The following is a 22,809-nucleotide window of genomic DNA, read 5'->3' on the forward strand; positions in this document are numbered from 1 at the left end:
CACTGAGCAGGAAGCTCAATGTGGGGCACAATCCCAGGACCCCGGGATCATGACCTGGGCAGAAGGCAGATGCTTAACCAACTGAGCCACCCAGGCACCCTGGAGTAGCTCTGTTTTGAGTTCTGTGTGAAATCTGATTCTTTAGCTACCTTTCCTACATTTTTCTTTTAAATTTCCTTTTTGCTTTGGTTAACTAGTATGAGTTTTCTGTTGCTTATAAATACAGGATTCTAATAAATTAAACCGAATATACCATACATCACTTTAAAATGCAAACAGCCACCGGATGTTGTATGGAAGTGCTGAATCACCACACCGTACACCTAAAACTAATATTACACTGTATGTTAACTAACTGGAATTTAAATAGAACTTCTTTAAAAACTTTAAAAAATAAATAAAATGCAAATAGCTTTCAGCAATATAAAACAGATTTACCTTTGGTGTCTATGAGTAATTACATGTAAATTATATATAAAATTCCAATAGTTAAATCAATTCCAAATTTAAAATCAAACCAGAAATGACTGTATCACTTACACTTTTTTCTGTCCATCCATTCCTCTAGCTCTGTGAAGTTTATAATTTGTCTTGTCCTCCAAAGACCAAGTCGATACTTAACACGATGGATCTGTCTGTGATACATGTTTATAACTGCCCTCAAATTTGGTCCATGAGACAAGGCCTATAAAACAGCAATATAGACAGTAAAGCCCCATATTTACATATTTCTTCTATATATATTTAATCTGATTTTGCCTTTTTCATTTCATCTATTTCACCCAGTTTCTTAAATTATGGATGGGTTGGCCAAAGACATGCACTGTAGAATAACATCATCTCCTCGAAGACCAGAGAGCCTCATTATGAGAAGCTCTGTCATCAGATACCCATAATTCCCACAGCATAGAGTTTTCAATGATGGATACTTTCATGGAAGCTTCCGAGGTTGGCATCCAGATTTCTATAACATGTAACCCACTTGGCCAGGGGAAAAAAAAAAAAAAAGGTTTTATTAAGACATTATTCTGTAATGGTGATTCTTGCCTAAGCTATTCACTAGGGGTGCTCAAATCCTTGTTTATATTCTTTCTTTTGAAAATTGTATATTACTGTCTTTTACTTTTTTTTTTACTGTACTTTTCAGGTTTTCATGTTGATTTCTAAAACTCTGTTAAATAAATTAATCCTTTTCAGCATATGTACAAATTTTGTTTTATCAGTTTGCCTTTAAACAGGGATGGATATATATATATATATATATACACACACACACATTTTCCACATTCTATTACAATAGGCTTTAAAAATTACAGTGTAAAAATTAATCTATTTCAGGTTTTTTTCTTTTCTAAATAAAGAGTTCCATTTTATTTATCAATTCAATTATTTTTACATTTTACATTTACTAGCTCATTAATTTCTCTACTTATCTTTATTAATTCCATTTTAAAGGATTATTTTCCTGTTCTTGACTTTTTGAATTAAAGGCTTAATTCATCTATTTTCATTATTTTTTAAAGAATGTATTTAAGTCCATGAATTTTTCTGAGTCTTCTTTCTTTTGACGTGTTTTGTGTACTATTTTACAAGTGAAAAACCTGAAGCAAAAAATCTTTAAATAGCTTTCCCAGGTATTGGATGGTTGCTTGTTGTAGCTAGTAAGTTAGCAAGTTGCAAAATCGGTTTTGAAACCAAAACAAGGACACTCCAGGGCCCACACTTTTAATTATACATTATACTCCTCTTAATTTATTTGAATTTAGTGTTTTTCATGCATTCTGTGAATTTTTGTTTTGATTTCTTTCCTAGTACATCTCCTTCAACATTTACTAACATTTCCCAATGTGTATTTTCAATCTGCTTTCTATTCAATAGGTTCTTGTTGCTTTTAGAAAAAATAATGAATTGGTCACACTGGTAACATTGGTAGAGCATTCCTAACATATGAATTTCAGTGGGAAGCAGAACAAACTTCCCACAGTTTGAAGCCACATATCAGATACTAATGACCAAGTTTCCTCTGTAGAAGCTTTGTTCGTTATCTACATCAGCACCAGATTTTTTAATTGAAACTAGTAATGCTAAGTAAGCAAAACAGTGGTAAATCTATTTGTGTGGTATAGTAACTGTGGTAGCAATATCTGTTTTTCAAGGGCAGCACTCGTGGAGGCAGGGATACCCAGGATTCAGTATCTGCACTAGACTCTTTCTATGCAGGATGTGGTTGGAGTCCTGAGAGCTATCTAGCCTTCATCATACCTTCACGTTTCTGAACTTAGTTCTCCAGACCTCTGCCCAATATTCTAATCAATATCTTTCTGCTTAAATCTGTTAGTAGGTTTCTTTTGCTTATAATTAAGAATCAAGCAATGTTTTCATTGTGCCCTTAGAACATGAGCCAAAAGGGCCCTGGTTGGAGTGTGTTTCCTATATGGATGATTGACATTTGCTAAGAGAACCAGCCATCAACCCAATTGGAGAGTCTTTCCCTCCAAATTTAATAAAATCTCTTTTGGGGACAGAACCTGTCTTTTGGGGGACTCCTCATATTTGAGGCATTCAGAAGGCTATCAAGGTTTTCATGTTTAAAGAAGTTGAGTGGGAGAAAACTATAAGGGTCCATCTGCATGGTTCTTCCAATAGTGTGCCTCTCTGGCAGTCCTCTGCATGGAAATATGCCTCCACTATGGTGCTATGTACATCTCAGTATTTAAATCTTTCGCCACATTTCTAAACATTTCTCAAGATAGAATTTATTAGAAAAGCAATATTGGAATATAAAAGACTCAGTGCAAATTAGTAATTATAATTTTCCAATCCATGTTGACTTACACGGTAAATGTATCATACTTATCACACATCAATGTTTAAAAATTTTTCTAGTATGCATTTTCAGACTGCCTTTTGTTTGATATGGTCATGTCTTGTTTTAAAAAAGTAATGAATGGATTGCTTGTTTGGAGAATTCCACTACCTTATGACACTTAGTGGGGCTTAATTTCTTTAATTACTAGCCAGAGTGCTCTCTTTTCATATTTATTTGCCATTCTCCTACAGTAAAGTACTAGTTCATGTCTTTTACATATGTCTTCTATTATTATTATAGTGTGTTTCTTATCAGTTTATAAGAGATCTTTACACGTTGAGTTTGTTTTAACACTGGGGCAATATCAAATGCTGTTCCACAGTTTGACTTTCTAACTTTTAAAAAATGATATTTAGACATATAAGCAGATAACTTGCCCACACACATTAACTGAAGTCTAACCTTGTCTAAACACTTACATATGACATTATCCAAAAGGGTCTTTATACAACTTATTAAAACAAAGCAGGAAAAGGTTTTTAAACCTAGTTTAGGCTTTTACACCTAAACTAAAACCCAATGAAATAAGGAGTGAATATTCTGAATTGTTATCTTACACACACATACATGAACACACAAGTATACAAGCCACAAATAATGTTAAGTGTGATTTTTGATTTCATTTCCCCACCCACTAAAGACTTAGTGAAGCCCTTAGCCACACACATGTAGCTAAACAAATGTCTCTCTCCTGGGTTGGGTTCTTCTCTCTTCAGGTTCTTCTTTCGGTGTCACCTGCCACTCACATGGATCTTGATCAGGATGATTATTAATATACCTGAAGCTCATGCTTAATGGTATCACTGAACCGTCTTCCTCCCATGCGCCTCTGCAAAGTTTAAGCAGCAGCTTCTGATTGCCACACAACTGCTGCTCCTGTGTATCAATACAGCTGTGGCTCTCTGCATCAGCTCCCTGATGTGAGCAACCCCAATTGGCTCTGTGGTGTCAGAAGGGTGTTTTAACCTAATTTTGGCTTTTGGCAGGACACTCCAAAGTCTATGCTGAGCCTGACCTGAGAAAAGACTCTACCATTTTGCAACAATCATTGAATTCGTTGTTACCAGAACGGTCCAATGTTTTATTTTTTTAAAAAAGATTTTATTTATTTTTGTGAGAGAGAGAGAGAGAAAGAGAGAGCAAGCATGAGCAGGGGGGAGCGGCAGACGGAGAAGCAGACTCCCCACTGAGCAGGGAACCCAATGTGGAACTCCAGCCCAGGACCCTGGAATCCTGACTTGAGCCAAAGGCAGACACTTAACCAACTGAGCCACCCAGGTGCCCTGATCTAATGTTTTAAAGTGTCTGGAACCAGGCAGACTTAGGTTTGATGCTCAAAATTCAACTATGCCACTGGGTGGATGTGTAACTTTAGACAAGTTTTGTTAACTCTCCTACTTTTCATAGCTAGTAAAGATAATTATACAACTTAGAGGAATGGTACCACTTCAATTCTTGATCACCAACCTCACCTAGGTTCTCAAAGTGGCCTGAAAATTCACCTGTGTTTTTCTAGGCATCTCTCTTTTTGTAATTTTCTGTAGAAACTCAATCTCCTCAAACATTCAAACTCACCTTCTAAATGCTCACTCTCAGCAAATGACCTTGTCCCCTACTTCACCAAGGGGAAAGCATTAGATTATTGTTATCTCAACTTCCTATCACTAAATCTAACCACTCAGCAACATCCTTTGGTCCTACAGCAGAGAAACATGTCTCTTACCTAAGGCTAATCCTGCCAGGTGTCTTATAAACAACCCCCCCCCAATATTCTTAGCCTTCTATTATGACTATCCTCATGTCTCTTATATCATCAACATTCCCCTCTTGTTGGCTTTTGCAATAAGCATTTAAATGTACTTAATTATTTTCCATTGTAAACTATCTTTCCCTAAACCTCATAGTGTCTCATATTTACCTAAGCTAGATGTTTCCACTTCCTTGCTTTCTGCACATCACTCCACTAAAACTTGCCAAGGTCATCCATGAACTAACTGTTGTAAAGACAGAAAATTCTGTCTAGACTTTCATTCCTAGCAGCATTGGAGACTAGTGACTCCACCTTCTTTCTCAAACTCACCTTCTAAATGCTCACTCTCAGCAAATGACCTCTGAATTTCCTTGATCTAGCATAATCTGGTTTTTTTCTTATCTCTCTGGCTATTGCTTTACTGTTACTGGATTCTTCATCTTTTGTCTTCCCCTTGAACACTGATCTTTCCCTTTACATGCTTTTCTCCTTACTCTATATACTCTCCCTGGACAATACATTGACTCCCATGACTCCAGTTAGTATCACTAATAATGATCTCAAATCTACAAATGGGGGCAGAGTATAGGAAGTCATCCTTGGTCAGGGAGCTGAATCAAAATATTTAGAAAAAAATGTTCAAATTTCATATCCTCTGATACAAATATGCTATTATAATCCTCTATCATGTTGAAAATTATTTAATTTATATACTTAATTTGTATAATTTAATTAATTAATTAAGAACCTTATATATAGCAGGAATGTTCTAGACTTTGTGAACAGATTAATGAACAGAAAAGGCAAAATTCTTGTTTCAAGGAGTTACATTGTAATGGAAGGAACGGTAATCCAATAAACAAATATCTATGTGTTGGGTGGCAGTAAGTGGTTTGAAGACTTTTAAATAGAACAGGGAGTGAACAGACTGGATGTTCTTTTTTAATAAGGTAGTATGGAGCAGGCTTTTTGATAATTAACAATGTACACAGACCTGAATGAAGGGGGACATCCAGTCACCTGAGTAAAGAGTTTTCTCAGAGATAACATGAGAATCACTGCTAAATGGGGCTACTCTTGTGAGTGGAAGGTTTTATTGTCTTCCTCAAGCGTGTTAAGGTGGAAAAGAATTTAAGAACTACTGATGAAGTCTAAATGTTTCCTTATGGCCCAATCTTCCTTCTGAGTTTTGGACCCATACATTCAACTGCCTCCCAGACATCTCCATGATTTCCCAAGGGTAGTTCAAAATCAGTGTTGAAAACTGGACTCTATCTCTTTTTCTTTCCTCCCTGATCCTACCTGTCCTTCCTCTTAAATTCTGTATTTCACAACCATCCACCAGGTTGCCCAAGACAGAAAGCCCAAAAACTAAGGAACTGTTCTTGACTCCCCCCTCTACCTTATCTTCACATCCATTCAAACCCAATGTCCTGCCTCTGCCCCATCTCTCCAGCCAGAGCTCAAGCCACCATTATCACACACCAAATTATTGAAAAAGCATACTAGTTGTCCTCCCTCTAATTCTGTCACCCTCTTCCCCCAATTCACTGCCCAGAGTCAGTAATTTTTCTAAAAGGTAAATCTATTAATGTCACTGATCTGCTTTAAAGTCATCCATTCCCATATACTAAGTAAAAGCATAAACTCCTTAGCATGTTTTTTGTTGTTGTTGTTGTTTGTTTTGTTGTTTTTTTCAGAATAGTTAATACACTATTGGGGGGGGGGACTTGGCAATGCCTTTTTATTTCTTTTTATTTTATAATTTTTATTTTGTTATATTAGTCATCATACAGTACATCCCCAGTTTTTGATGCCATGTTCCATGATTCATTATTTGCGTATAACACCCAGCGCACCATGCAATATGTGCCCTCCTTAATACCCATCACCGGCCTATCCCAGTCTCCCACCCCCCTCCCCTCTGAAGCCCTCAGTTTGTTTCCCAGAGTCCACAGTCTCTCATGGTTCATTCCCCCTTCTGTTTACCCACCCTTCATTCTTCCCTTCCTTCTCCTACTGATCTTCCTATTTCTTATGTTCCATAAATGAGTGAATCCACATAATAATTGTCCTTAGCATGGTTTTTAAGAACATGCTTAATCTGACTGCTATCTCAGCTTCCCCTACTGCTACTATTCTCCCAACCAACTCTCAGTCCCTCAATGTCCTAGCTCACTTACAGTCATTGATATTGTTTTTCACTGTGCCTACAACTCTCTCAGCCTATTGGTCTACCTGACAAAATAAAACTACCCCTCACTTTCTGGATCTTAATGTATTGACACTATCCAAGCCCCACACCAGACACAGCCTTTTGGATTAAATGGTCTTTCTAAGTTCTCCAATACCACCTAAGACTTCTTTTAGTTATCTGCATGTCTCCCTAGACTATATATATGCTCTACGAGATCACACACCAGGCAAGAAACTGGATCCATTACATAGTAACTGTTATCAAAAAAATTTTTAAGCAGTCTTCAATAAATGAACATAGTTCTCCTGGCACCTGGGAACTAACACATTTATGTAATACAACTTTTCTGTTCAATGTCACCTGTGCCATCGGGGCCACGGATGGGCTTCAGGATTTTCTTATTGTTTCCGTTTTGTGTTTTTGAGATGAGGGGAAATACGTACTTATCAAATTTTCAAAGGATTCTGTGACCTCCAAAAGGTTAAAGACCACTGGCCTATGCCTGGGATTATTGCTATGGTAACCTTTAAACTCCGATTTTCCAGAAACATTCCAAGTTTATTTATTCAACAAATATTTATTCAAAGAGGATTTTGAACGCTTTCTTATTGCAACCATGAGCTATTCAAATGCCCTAGAATTTCAGTATTTGGGGCAAACAGCAAATGAATATATCAATTTAAGACTGAAATTTAAAAATTTAAATTATAAATATTCAGAGAAAAATACTGAAATTAAGTAAGATCTTAGAGGCATCACAGTGAGAAAAAATACTGTTTCTGTACCTTAACTGGGGCTTTTTTAGACCACTATTACTTATTTCAAAACACATGCAGACAAATAACACCGAGTTTTTAAAAGGAAAAGGATACCTCAAATGGTGGAAATAAATAATGCTGATAGTTAAATGCAGCGATCTCTGTGGTACTGTTGTGACTGATATGATAGTTCAGTGTTGCTTCATTATTTCTAAATAAACCCAAACTGGAGTATTTCACAGGAAATGATGGAAATTGTACGGTCTCTTGAGGTAATTCAAAGTGACATTCTAGTAGACACTGCCCACAAATACAAGCTCTGAAGCGGCAGCCAAACAATATGACTATGGAAGTTTTCCAGCAGAGGGATTGCCATGATGCTGACAATTATCCAGTGATTTGCTGTGCAGCCTCTAGAGCAGAAAGTCTATCAAGAATTCCCCCAACAACATAGGTACAGTCCTGGAACCTGACAATGTATGCATTACAGGCCTGCTGCACTAGCTGTTCAACAGCAGGCAAGACAACATTAACCATACAAACAGAGCAGCCATCCAACATACAAAGCACCATACCAGTGATAGAATAAAAAAGAAAAGCAATGATCATAACAAATTTTATAACCAAATCAAAGTCAACAATCTAGTTTATATTGACTCCAAGTCTTTAAAAGTGCTTCCCATTCTTTTCATTTCAAATTCTACCTCTACATAGAAATTCAACATTTTCCTTGTCAGTATCTCCCTTTCACCATGACCTTGGGCCCATTCTTGCTCTCTAAGTTTACTAGACTCATTTTTCTCCCAGAGGTGATGAATAACTCTACAATTTTCTTCAATAGCAGGAAATGCTATAATTAAATTAAATAATATAAACACATAATCATATATATGTGTATACATATGATACATATTTTCTATATTATATATTTACACATATACATCCACATTATTTCTCTCTGTATACAAATGTGAATCATTAGAGTACCCTGATAAATTTCTATAACTACATTTTGTTGAATTAATTCATCTATTCAATAGATATTTGTTGAATACTTACCATGTACCAAGCACTATTCTAGCCATTTGAACACAGTAGAAAACAAAACAGAAACCATGTAAACAAATACAAACAACTAAATAAACAAGACAAAAGCAGATAATAAGTGCAAATAGTTAAAATAGGATTGTATATTATGTGTCAAAAAGCAATGTGGTGTTATAATTTGTTATATATATTTGAAGATAATGAGTATGTACTCCCAAATAAGTCACTTACTCGTATTGCCTGTGACATACATGTAAATAAAAGATCACAATATAGATAACATGAGCACAATAATAACCAAAAGAATACAGAGATCATTTCTGCTTGATGGACCAGGGACAATGTCTTAGCACATGTATTTAAGAAAGATCTTGAAAGATGAGTTGGGAGTTTATCCAAAGATAAGGGAGGAAGAGTATTCCAGCTTAAGAGAACAGCATTAAAACATAAGATATAACAGGAAACAAACAGGGAATTAAAGAATTTGGGCTTTGCTAGAGCACAGGGCATTAGTGAGGAAGTAACATGGGATGAAGATGGACAGTGGGCAAGTGCCAGACCAGGGAGGTCATGTGTACTATGTTAGAAAATTCATACTTTCTCCTATAAGCAATATGGGGCCATTAAAAGATTATAAGAAATGGAATAAGGCAATCAGAGTGAAATTTCCTTAACTGCATGTGACAGATTGGGGGTAAGCAGCAAGGAGAATAATTAGGAGACAACTGTAGTTCTCCATGTGAGGGATGATAAGTAGAAGCTCTGGCAAGAAACAAGGAGAGGAAGAGCAACGCAAGAAATGTTATGGTGATAATCAATTGAATACGGAAGTGAGGAGGTTGAAAGAGTCTAAGAAAATTCCAGGTATAACCTGGACATGGGTGGTGGAATAGTTCATCAATATAGGTAGTACAGGAAGGTGGTTCAAGATAGCGGCATGGGAAGGTCCTGAACTCACCTCTTTCTATAAACACACCAAACCACAGCTACATATGGACAATTCCCTCTGAAAAAGAAAACTAGCAGAACTGCTCTTCTACAACAAAGGATAAAAGGACCATATCGAGATGGGAAGGAAAACCAACAGGGCTTACATTCAAGGGACACAAAGGGCTGTAGGGAACTGAGATTCTCCGTCTAAAAGGCTCACCTACAGTCTCACTCATCCCAGGACCCAGGACAAAATTAAGTTTGAAAAGCACCTAGACTATATGTGAAAGGAATTCATTTGCTAATTTTAAGGCAAGGGGTAGGGGACAGCTGGGACTTTCTTCAGAGATGGACACAGTGGCAGATGCCATTTTTGTACTCTCCCCCAACCCAGCTAGCACAGGCAGGTATGTGCAGATTTAGTGCCATTCTGCTGCCTTGCTAAGGCTGGTGGGGGTGAACACTGGTGGCACTGGCTGGGGCCCATGAGTGTGAGTAGTCACAACATTCTGCCAGTTCCTTGCTAAAGCCTGTGAGCACGGGTGGTTGCATACTGCTCCACTCCCTGGCTGGGGCCAGCAAGTGCAAGTGACCATGACATTCTCCCACAGGAGAATGCAACCGAAGCATTTTCCCACAGCCCTGCTGAAGCTAATGAGTGTGCCCTGCCCCCTACACTTTTCACCTACCTTGCTAAAGTCAGCGAGTGTGCACAATCCACACAGGGGATGCCCCTTGGTTGCCTGGCCCTAGAGGCCAAGAAGGTTTGCGTGCCTGGGCAGCACAGGGCTGTAATTGAAAAGACAGCTCTTGGCAGATTACCACCCCCAGACTACCATAATCAGCAGACTGAAACACACCCCCAGCCTTCCTGTAACTAAGGTACACTTACTTGTCCCAGAGCTTCAGCCTAAAGGATAGGCTTCAGGATCGCAACACATCTAGAGGCTACAGAAGCACTCTCAGGGAAAATGAGCAAGGAGACATCAGCCTTGCACACTTACTTGGCCTCACTACTGCTCAACAATATTTCCCAAAAAGGAGATTATATATTCCCCTGGAGCCCCAATTTTTGCAACTATCACTCAGGGGAATCCTCTAGATTTTCTGAACTGGAGGTCAGTAGGATTTACAGTTGTAGCCCCACAGGACTGTATATAATTGCATACTTTAAAAGCTGCTGCCTGAGGGTCAGGCTTCCAATCAGCCTGAAACTTGGTGCTAAAGGAGATCCCTCACCTTGGGACACTGACAGGACTTGGCACACCCTCAGTAATGGGGACCCATCGGAAATTAATCAGGCTGCTTACACAATCACAAAGGTTCAAAAAACAACTAAGAGCTAAGGCAAGGTTCAATGAGAAGTTTTATCACCTACACAAAGCTACACCTTAAAGACTGGGAAAGGTAACTATTTCACCTAATATACAGAAACAAACAGAGAGTCAAGTAAAATGAGGAAATAGATGAATATGTTCCAAATGAAAGCACAAAATAAAACCTCAGAAAAGACCTAAATGAAACAGAGATAAGGTATGGTCCCTTTATACTGATTTTATTGAGAGTTTTTATCATAAATGAATATTGAATTTCATCAAATGCTTCTTCTACATCTACTGAAATGATCATATGCTTTTTATCCTTCATTTTATTAATGTGGTGCATCATGCTGATTGATTTATGGATGTTGAAACATTCTTGCATCCCCGGAATAAATTTCACTTGATCATGGCATATGATCATCTTAATGTATTATTGATTTCAGTTTGTTAATATTTAGTTGAGGATTTTGGGATCTATGTTCATCAGGGACACTGGCCTATGACTTTTTCTTTCTTTCTTTTTCTTGTGATGTCCTTCTCTGGCTTTGGTATCAGGGTAGTACTGGCTTCATAAATGAGTTTGGAAGTGTTCATTCTCTCAATTTTTTGGAAGAGTTTGAAAATATAGGTATTAAATCTTTGAGTGTTTGGCCATCTGGTCTTGGACTTTTAGTTTTTGGGAGGTTTTTTATTACTGAGTCAATCTCCTTACTAATAATTGGTCTATTCATATTTTCTATTCTTTCCTGATTCAATCTTAAAAGATTGTGTATTTGTAGGAATTTACCATTTCTTCTATTTCGTCCAGTTTGTTGGTGTATAATTGTTCACAGAAGTCTCTTACTCTTGGTATTTTTATGGTATCAGTTGTAAGTTCTCTCATTTCTGATTTTATTTATTTGAGTCCCTTCTTTTTTATGCTAAGTCCAAGTAAACATTTGTCGATTTTTTGTTTATCTTCTTAAAGAACAAGCTCTTAGTTTCATTGACTTTTTATATTGTCTTTTTAGTATCTATTTCACTTATTTATACTCTGATCTTTATTATTTCCTTCCTTCTACTAACTTTGGGCTTCATTTCTTCTTTTAGTCCCTTTAAGTGAAAAATTAAATAATTTGAGATTTTTCTCTTTTTTTTTTGAGGTAGGCCTGTACTACTATGAATTACCCCTTAGAATTGCTTTCGCGGCATCCCATAGATTTTGATATGTCACATTTCCATTTCCATTAGTCTCTTGGTATTTTTAAAATTTCTCCTTTGATTCTTTTGTTGAACCGATGGTTGTTTAGTAGCCTGTTGTTTAATCTCTACATATATGTGATTTTTCTATTTTTTCTTCTTATAATCGATTTCTAGTGTCATATCATTCAATGGTCATGCTTGATATGATTTCCATCTTCTTAAATTTAATGTGACTTGTTTTGTGGTCCAACATGTGCTCTATCCTGTAGAATGTTGCATGTGCACTTAAGAAGAATGTATGTTTTGCTTCTTTTTGGATGGAATGTTCTGCATACAGCTATTAAAACCATCTAATCTGTCATTTAAGGATGATGTTTCACTATTAATTTCCATATGCATAATTTAACCATTAACATTAAGTGTGGTGTCAAAGTCCCCTACTATTATTGTAGATTTAATACTTATACTTCTCAAACTCTTCCAAAAAATTGAAAGAAAGAACACTTCCAAACTAATTTTATGAAGGCCAGTACTACCCTGATACCAAAGCCAGGGAAGGACATCACAAGAAAAGGAAGGAAGGAAGGAAGGAAGGAAGGAAGGAAGGAAGGAAGGAAAGAAAAGAAAAGAAAAGAAAAGAAAAGAAAAGAAAAGAAAAGAAAAGAAAAGAAAAGAAAAGGCAAGACAAGTCACAGGTCGGTGTCCCTGATGAACATAGATACCAAAATCCTCAACTAAATACTAGCAAACTGAATTCAAGAATACATTAAGATGATCATATGCCATGATCAAGTGAAATTTATTCCAGAGATGCAAGAATGTTTCAACATCCATAAATCAATCAGCATGATGTACCGCAATAAAATGAAGGATAAAAACATATGATCATTTCAGCAGATGCAGAAGAAGCATTTGATGAAATTCAACATTCATTTATGATAAAAACTCTCAATAAAATGGGTATTGAGGCACCACACCTCAACTAATAAAAATGTCATATGTAACAAACTTAGAGCTAACATCATACTCAATAATGAAAAGCCAAAAGTTTTTCCTCTAAGATCAGGAACAAAACAAAGATGTCCACTCCCACCACTTTTACTCAACATTATATCAGAAGTCCTAGACACAGCAATTAGGAAAAAAAGAAAAGGATATAAAAGGATTCCAAACTGGAAAAGAAGTAAAATCACTATTTGCAGATGACATGATACTATATATAAAAAACCATGGACTCCACCAAAATACTATTAGGTTTAATAAATGAATTCAGTAAAGTTGTAGGCTACAAAATCAATATATAGATATATACTATGTTTCTTTATAGTAATAACAAGCTATCAGAAAGAGAAATTAAGAAAACAATCTTATTTACTAGTGCATCCAAAAGAATAAAATACCTAGAAATAAATTTAACCAAGAACTGTACTTTGAAAATTATAAGACATTGATGAAAGAAATTGAAGATGACAGGAATAATTGTAAAAACATACTATGTACATGGATTGGAAGAATTAATATTGTTAAGATGTCCATACTACTGAAAGTAATCTATAAATTCATTGACATCCCTGTCAAAATACCAGTTGCATTTTTCACAGAACTAGAAAAATCCTAAAATTCGTATGGAACCAAAACAACTCCATATAACCAAAATAATCTTGTAAAAGAAAAACAAAGCTGGAGGTATCATGGTCCAGGATTTCAAACTATGCTACAAAGCTATAGTGATCAAAACAGACACATAGATCAATGGAAGAGAATAAACAGCCCGGAAATAAACCTGCATTTATAAAGTCAAGTATTCTGTGATAACAGAGGTAAGAATATACAGTGATGAAAAGACAGTTTCTTCAGTAAATGATGTTATTAAAACTGGACAGCTACATGCAAAAGAATGAAACTGGTTCACTTTCTTACACCAAAACCAAAAATAAACTCGAAGTGTATTAATGGCTTAAATGAGACCTGAAAACATAAAGCTCCTAGGAGAAAACACAGGTAGTAAGCTCTGGAACATTGGTCTTAGCAGTCCTTTTTTAGATCTTTCACCTCAGGCAAGGACAAAAAGAGCAAAAATAAACAAACGGGACCACCTCCAACTAAAAAGCTGTTGCACAGCAAAAGGAAACCATCAACAAAATGAAAAAAAAAAAAACCTAATGAATGGCAGAAATTATTTGCAAATGACATATCAGGTAAGGAGTTAACATTCAAAATATATAAAGAACTCATACAACTCAGTATCAAAAAAAATCCAATTAAAATATGGGCAGAGTACACTTGAATAGATGTTTTCCCAAAGAAGACATACAGATGGTCAATAGAGCCATGAAAAGATGCTCAATATTACTAACCATCAGGGAAATGCAAATCAAAACCACAATAAGATATCACCTCACACCCGTCAGAATGGCTACTATCAAAAAGATAAGGAATAACAAGTATTGGTGAGGACAAAGGGGAACCCTTGTGCATTACTGGTAGGAATGTAAATTGGTACAGCTGCTATGGATAATTCTGTGGATATTCCTCAAAAAATTAAAAACAGAACTACCATACAATTCATTAATTCCCTTCTTGGTATTTTTTTGAAGAAAATTAAAACAGCAATTCAAAGATATATGCACCTTTATGTTTAGTGAAGCTTTACAATAGCCAAGATATGGAAGCCACCTAAATATCCATCAATAGATAAGTGGATAAAGATGTGATAGATAGATAGATAGATAGATAGATAGATAGATAGATAGACAGACAGCTACAATGGAATATTATTCATCCATAAAAAGGAACGAGATCTTGCCATTTTCAACATGGATGGATCTAGAGAGTATTATGCTTACGAAATAAGTCAGGCAGAGAAAGACAAATATTGTATGACTTCACTTACATGTGGAATCTAAAAACAAACGAACCAACAAAACAAAGCATAAACATACTCATATATACGGAAGAATAAATTAATGGTTGCCAGACAAAATAGATCCTAGATATTTATTTTAAAAGTCTAGACTGGTGCTTATGCAAGTCGCTCAGGGGTGTCTGAGTGTGTGTGTGTGTGTCTATAATTCTTTTTGAGTTGAATGTTTATGCTGTACCAGAGTATCCAGGACTGTGGGAAGTGGAAGAAAGTTGCTTTATACAGACAATAAACAGCAAAAAGTTGAAACGAGATTAGTACAAGGACAGGTGGTCCCGGCCTTAGAATAATTGTGGTCCCAGAACTATTGGGTTAAGGATAAACCAGGCCTTTTGTTCAGATTCTCCAGTATGACCAAATCTGAAACTGTCAGCAGAGTAGATAATTCAAAACATTTTCTCAATGAAAAGAATGTAGTCAGAACTTTATTTAGAAAAACCATAGACACATTGACCAGGTGACCATACAAAACTCGATTAATTTAAAATCTACATAAGAAAATTTATACACATCATATTTATCAAATGCTTTACCTTGATCATTATTCTCTGCAATCTTTTGCGTTCAAGCCATCCTCTGACATAGGCCTGCATGATGATGACCATTCTAACTACTTTTTTGGTATTTACAAATTTGGTCCTTTCCCGGAACACTTGGAAGATTTCTATGTGTGGTCCAATTCGTTTAACTTTATTGTCAAGTTTACCACTTTTACTTAGGATAGACTTTACCCTAAAAATAAAATATAAAACTTTCTTACTATAGTTAACAAGAAAAATAATCACTTTTGAAAAGTCTTAAATTCATTTCAATCATAAATGTATTAAAATAGGAAATGCAATATAATTTGTACATAGATTTCATATACATCACCTGAACATGTCAATAGGATTCTCCAAAGAAGTTTGAATGTGCCAGAATCAATATAACGTATATAAAATGAACCTCATGAAGAAAGGGAATCCAAAGAAAGAAATTTGTCAAAGCTTATCCATAACTATGCAAAAGAGTAATATATAATATTTAAGGAACAAAATATTTTCATATGACAGAGCAAGTTAGTCGAAATAGCTTTCCTATCCTAGAAGCTATTTTAAAATAGACTACATCAAAATTATTTGGCACTGATATCCTGCTTACCAATCATCTGAAAAGTGATTTTACTTTCCAAAGGCTCTCAATCCAAAGACATGGTAGTGTGGTGTTAAGGTCGTGGACTACAGGATCACAGGAGCAAGCGACCACAATGGAAACCACGACAAGCCCTGACATACTGATGTGGATGGCCCTTGCAGTGATGATGAATGTGAGAATACTACAGACTTCCTACTATACACAGACAGACTAATCTTGGTAATCTTGTGTCTGCTTTTTCCATTTATATATGTTATATTTTTTATATGGTAGTCAGTTTTTTCTAAGTCATCCAAAGTTCAAAGTCTAGTTTCCTTGCAACTTTTAGCATATAAAAATCCTTTTTTTCTTCTTAATTCCTTTTGTTTCTGTGGGTTTCACAGCTGAAATTCCAATGAGATGCCTAAACCGATTCACATACCCAGAACTGAGTCTTGCCCTAAAAAGTGACTGTATATAGATTTCTGGATCCTAGGCCCAACTTTCTTAATTCTCAGAGTCAATATCATGACTCTGTTCCTGTATTTTTTCCCTCTGAGTTTATTTTGACGTCTGCAGTAGGCTGGTTCTTGAGGAGTCATGTTCTACTTTGTACAATGGACATTATTTTTCTTTCCTTGGTGACTGAAATGTTGGTAGTCTGATTTTGATTATTTCACCCAGCCATCTAGTCTCGGTTTGGTGGTAGATGGTGGATGACAGGGAATCCCAGCTCAGTCTTTTCCATTTGTCTTTACTGTGAGCCTTGAAGCTTATGATATGCCTTGTATTACATGCTGTTTGAACACCAGTATAGCTAAAAATATCTGAGACAATTTTGTTCCCACTAGAATGAAGATCAGCTCCATTTCAAGAGACTTTCATAACAAGTATTCCTTTTTTTTTTTTTAAGATTTTATTTATTTATTCGACAGAGATAGAGACAGCCAGCGAGAAAGGGAACACAAGCAAGGGGAGTGGGAGAGGAAGAAGCAGGCTCATAGCGGAGAAGCCTGATGTGGGGCTCGATCCCATAACGCCGGGATCACGCCCTGAGCCGAAGGCAGACGCTTAACCGCTGTGCCACCCAGGCGCCCCTCATAACAAGTATTCCTTAGAGATCTTTTTGGACTTGCTGACATTCCTACTCCCAAGTAACCACAACTGAGGAGTGAAATTTGCTCGGGCACAGAAAACTGTGTTCCATATTTATTTTTAAACTATAGCTAAGGATGTAGAACTAAGGCTGTTCATTCTCTTTGTGCTTGTGTGTATAAATGAAAAAAAGTCCTTACTCTCCTTGCAAAGGAAAAGTTAGCTTTGTACAATGTTCTTGTAACTGCAGCTCTTTTGTATCTATGGCTGGTTCTTTCTCTCATTCTCTCTCTTGAGAAAAGTTTTTCAGATTGAGTCAAAACTTTATCATTTTGTGTTCTGGGAAATATCTAATTTAGACAAAACTACCAGAAAAGGCAAAGAAAATAAAGCAGATTTTTCAGTTTGTTTAAATTAAAATTGATTTTGAATAGCTTAGAAGAGTGCTCTGCCTTCTAAGAGGATTTTTGTTTGGTTAATATAACAATTTTTATGAATGGGCCTTGATGTAAGACATAAACTGGTAATGAAGATAATATGTTAATGACTACTGGCTGTCCAGTGTTTCAAGACCTATAGCGAAATCTAACGAATTCTGAGTTCCTGTCTTTTCTCCTTTCCCTCAGAAGAAATAACTGTTATTGAAATACCCAAGTGAGCCAAGTTTATACCCTAAGTTCCATGTTCTAACAAGAAGAGAGAAAAAAATCTTAAAGAGCTACGAATGATTGTAAAGTGATGTGTGATGCATATTGTTGAAGCACAAGAGCTCTGCTGGTCTCTTAAGTTGCCTTGAATGTCACAGAGTTCTTAGCCAAAGTGTGTGAAAAGTGGAAAGTATGTGTGTGTGTGTGTGAGAGAGAGAGAGAGAGAAAGAGAGAACTGAAATTAGTTATTTTGGTTAAAAACTATAGTTAATATGAGTGATTAGAACTATATTAAGTAAAAGAATTATGAAGAAATGCAAACACGTTTGTAAAATGATGGATGTGTATTGTCTGTTTATCAACTTAAAAAGAAAAAAAGTTTTATCTTAGGCCTTAGACATATGGACACTGATCAATAGTACATCTCTAAATAACTGGAATGCTAAAAATAACGGAAAGGGAAATTTGAGGTCGAAGAATAATTTATAGAAGGCTTGATGTAAAGTGAATTACATTTACAAATAATGGATTTGAGAAGAAGCTATAAAATATATGGAATTTTGGCCAAGTTAAGTCAATTTCGATAAGCTCAATCATAAAACAGAGAAATGCTTGTGAATCCTTGACTGCAAAATGTTATTTAAGTGGTATACAAAAAGAGTAAGATTAGAATTTGATTTACTTTCTGTTACACTGACAGACTGAGTTTTGAATCGAGTCTGCTCTTAAAGGAAAAATCATTTAGTGCCTTCAATATAGCTTTCCTGGACAACAAAAGTTACATATGTCACAAAAATATTCCCTTTATCATAATTATTTTTTTCTTTCTAATCTACTTCTTGTAAAATCTGCTATTCCTAATATTTAATGTTACTATGGCTGTTTTGCATTTTTTTGTACTCTAAAGGCACCTATGACTTTTGCTCATACTTTGGCTCCTCTAACAATTCTCTCCAATATTGTTTTCTCCAAGTTCAAATCCCAAACTTAAAAACAAAACTATTATGATATGTTTTGACCTATCTTTTAGGTCCCCCAGATGGCTGCAAGACCACACCAAAGATTTTCTTCTTCACTATATAAAAGGAGGGATGCTAAAAATGGTAAAGTATGTTTAACACAGTTATAGAAATGAACCAAAGATGATTCTTGCATATTGGCCCCTATGTTGTTTACTTCTTACATCAGGCTAGCACTTGAAAGCCTGCTGGCTCCAGACTCAAAATTTTTAGGCATCCAATTATTTTAAATATCTCCCCCAAAAAAGTATAGTTTCAGCCATTTAGAGCCTACCTGCTTTGCATATCACACAAAACTGCAACCAACATCTGCTAGTCATAGATAAGACAAACCTTATGGCTGTAAAAGACTCCAGCCCACTGCAGCTCTTCATAACTCTCTGATCCAGAGACTCGCCATCTTGCTGCTGAGTGACCTACCCAGATATGTGAGCCTTCTCTTTGACTTCCCTCTCCCGTGGGAGTTCCCTTACCCTCTTTCCTTTCTGGGTGGTGGCTCTATGTCATTACCTCTGGAAGGTTTTTTGCTATGAGGGACATCCCCTCTCATGTAAAGCTGCCCATATGATGTCCAAATATAGCTTGCTATGTGCTACTGCCACCTCATAGCCAAATCTTTTCCTTGATTAGCCCCAAGATCCTTGAACTCACTATCATCACCCATAGTTTTATTTAACTGAGTAGTATATTGAGAGCTGCCCTATTTTTCAAATTCCAAAATATGAAAAGAGGTAACTAATTAAAAAAAATTTCTGCCTCCTTAAGTTAAATATATAGCAACCAAAATACTATTAATATAAATATATTAGAAGCACCCTGTGCTAAGTTGCTTGCATTGATGGCCAATTAATGCCTCCTTATATCCCTATCTTCACAATGTCATTTTACAGCTCCATGAATCAAGAGGTAAAATCTCTTTACCCTCCTATGAATGTGGGTTGGCCTTGTGAATTGCTTTGGCCAAAAGAATCCAATGGAAGTGACGTTGTTCTAATTTTCAGCATGTGCCTGAGAGGCCTTGAACAGTTCCATTCTCTGAACCTTACATCCACAGAAGAACAAGCCAGCAAGCCTCTTAAGGATGAGAGATAACATGGAGAACAGACAAGTTGTACCCACTCAAGTGAACCTGGGTGGCATCAGCTGAGTCTGGACTAGACCATCAGAATTGCCTCATGAGAAATAACAGTTATTGTTTAACCCACTAAGTCTTGTGATGTTATTATAGCAACAGATAACAGACACACATATTTATGTTTTTATCCAAAAGCTAATACTGTAACTGTCAAATTGATTTTTATTTTTTCAAATTTTTTAAAGATTTTATTTATTTATTTATTTATTTATTTATTTATTTATTTAGTAGACATCATTTATCTAGATGTGATGGTTCCTAATTAGGAGCATGGACTCCCTTATTATGTGAAAATTATTGGCACTAAGTCCTAAATAATAACCAGCCTGGTCCCTCTGCCACTGCCTAAGAAATTCCCACCAGATAAAATAAACTTCTGGACAAACAAGGAATATTAGGAAAACTTAAGATATTAACAAGAGAAAAAGAAAGCTTATGTATTATATATAATGTAGGTAAAATCTAGAAGAGGAAAATGGGATGATTCCTGAATACCAACTTCAATATAAGAATGACAATAAAAAAATATTTCTGCCACATAAAATCACTTTAAAAGATGATGACACTAGGGAATCTATCAATCTTCTCAACAGAAATCACTAATGCCTTCGTATCATATAATTCTAGGTTTGCTAACCATACAGTATAGACATTTTTATGCTTTAATCAACATTTCTGATTCTATCTTTGTTACTGAAGCTGGCCCAGTAAAATACCAAGTTAACAATACTGACTAAAAAGTGCTGAACAAACTTATTTTGCCAAAACCTTAATTAGAAGTACAATCTGACCACAAAATAAGGCTGAGAAGCAAACTGGCAACTCATCTTCCCCTCAATCATGAGCAATTGTACGCATATTACCTTACAGTCAGGAAAAGAAAAGCATCTTTTATCCTGTGATAAACACAGATACACACATACTTTGGAGATACTGGCAGGTTCAACTCAAGACCAGCACAATACAATGAATACCTAAAAGTGAATATTGCAATGAAGTGAGTCAAATGAATTTGTGGGTTTCCCAGTGCACATGAAGTTATTATTTATACTATACTGTTGTCTATTAAGTGTACCATAGCATTATGTCTAAAAAAACCAATGTGTATACCTTAATTTAAAAATAATGTATTGCTTAAAAAATGCCAACCATCATCTGAGGTTTCAGTGAGCTGTAATCTTTTTGCTGGTGCAGGGTTTTGCCTCCATATTGCTGGCTGCTGACTGATCAGGGTGGTGGCTGCTGAAGGTTGGAGCGGCTTTGGCACTTTCTTAAAACAAGACAGTGATAAAATTTTTCATATCGACTGACCCTTCCTTTCATGAACGATTTCTCTGTAGCATGTGATACCATTTGATAGCATGTACCACAGGAGAACTTCTTTCAGAATTGGAGCCAATCTTCTCAAACCCTGCTGCTACTTTATTAGCTAAGTTTATGCAATATTCTGAATTCATTGTTAGCTGAGTTTATGCAATATTCTGAATTCTTTGTTGTCATCTCATCAGTCTTCATAATCGTCATAATATCTCCACCAGGATTAGATTCCATTTCAAGAAAACACTTTCTTTACTCATCCATAAGAAGCAACTTCTCATCCGTTCAAGTTTTATCATGAGATTGCAACAGCTCAGTCACAACGTCAGGCTCCACTTCTAATTTCAGTTTTCTTTCTATTTTCACCACACCTGCAGTTACTTCCTCTGCTGAAGTCTTGAATCCCCAAAGTCATCCATGAGAGTTGGAATCAACTTCTTCCAAACCCCCCTTTATGTCAATACCTTTACTTCTTCCCGTGAATCACAAATGTGGTGAATGGCACCTAAAATGGTGAATCCTTACGGAAGATTTTCAATTGACTTTGCTCAGATCCACCAGAGGAATCACTATCTGTGACAGCTACAGCCTTACAACATGTAATTCTTAAATAATAACACTTAGAAGTCGAAATTAATCCTTGGCCCATGGGCTGCAGAATGCATGCTGTGTTAGCAGTCACGAGAACAACATTCATCTCATTGTCCATCTCCATCAGAGCTCTTGGATGACCAGGTGCATTGTCAGTGAACAGTAGTATTTTGAAAAGAATCTTTTTTCTGAGCAGTAGGTTTCAACAGTGAGCTTAAAATATTTAGTAAACCATGCTATAACAGATGTTCTATTACCCAAGATTTATTGTTCCACTTACAGAGCATGGGCAGAGTAGATTTAACATAATTCCTAAGGATCCCAAGATTTTTGGAACGGTAAATGAGCATTGCCTTCAACTTAGTCACCAGCTGCATTCACCCCTAACAAGAGTCAGCCTGTCCTCTGAGCCTTTGAAGCCAGACACTGACTTCTCTCTAGCTATGAAAGTCCGAGATGGCATCTTTTTCCTGTATAAGGCTGTTTCATGTACAGTGGAAATCTGTTATTCGTCTGTATGCATTGTAGTCTTCATGAATTATCCTGGCTGGACCTTCTGGATGACCCTGCAGCTTCTCTTTCAGCATGCGTTACTTTATCTTGCACTGTTGTGTTATGGAGATGGCTTCTTTCCTTAAACCTCATGAACCAGCCTCTGCTAGTTTCCAACTTTTCTCCTGCAGCTTCTTCACCTCTCTCAGCCTTCACAGAACTGAAGAGACTTAGGCCTTTGCCCTTGCCAGATTAGGCTTTGCTTAAGGGAATGTTGTGGCTGGTTTGATCTTCCATCCAGGCCACTCAAACTTTCTCCATATCAGCAGTGAGACTGTTTAGCTTCCTTACCATTCATGTATTCACTGAAGTAGCACTTTTAATTTCCTTGAAGAACATTTCCTTTGCACTCACCACTTGGC

The 22,809-nt window shown here is 36.3% G+C and overlaps 1 protein-coding gene across 1 annotated transcript in view; it reads right to left on the reverse strand.

Annotated features, from left to right (window-relative positions):
• IQCM (IQ motif containing M) overlaps positions 1-22,809 on the reverse strand; it is a 190,808-nt gene that overhangs the window by 7,824 nt on the left and 160,175 nt on the right. The window contains exon 10 of the mRNA XM_057310113.1: positions 541-685. Coding sequence (XP_057166096.1) covers positions 661-685 — 25 coding nt within the window. The 3' untranslated portion in view covers positions 541-660. The remainder of the gene's footprint in view (positions 1-540; positions 686-22,809) is intronic.

The sequence above is a fragment of the Ursus arctos genome, unplaced genomic scaffold, assembly GCF_023065955.2.
Source record: "Ursus arctos isolate Adak ecotype North America unplaced genomic scaffold, UrsArc2.0 scaffold_11, whole genome shotgun sequence".
Lineage (NCBI taxonomy): Eukaryota > Metazoa > Chordata > Mammalia > Carnivora > Ursidae > Ursus > Ursus arctos.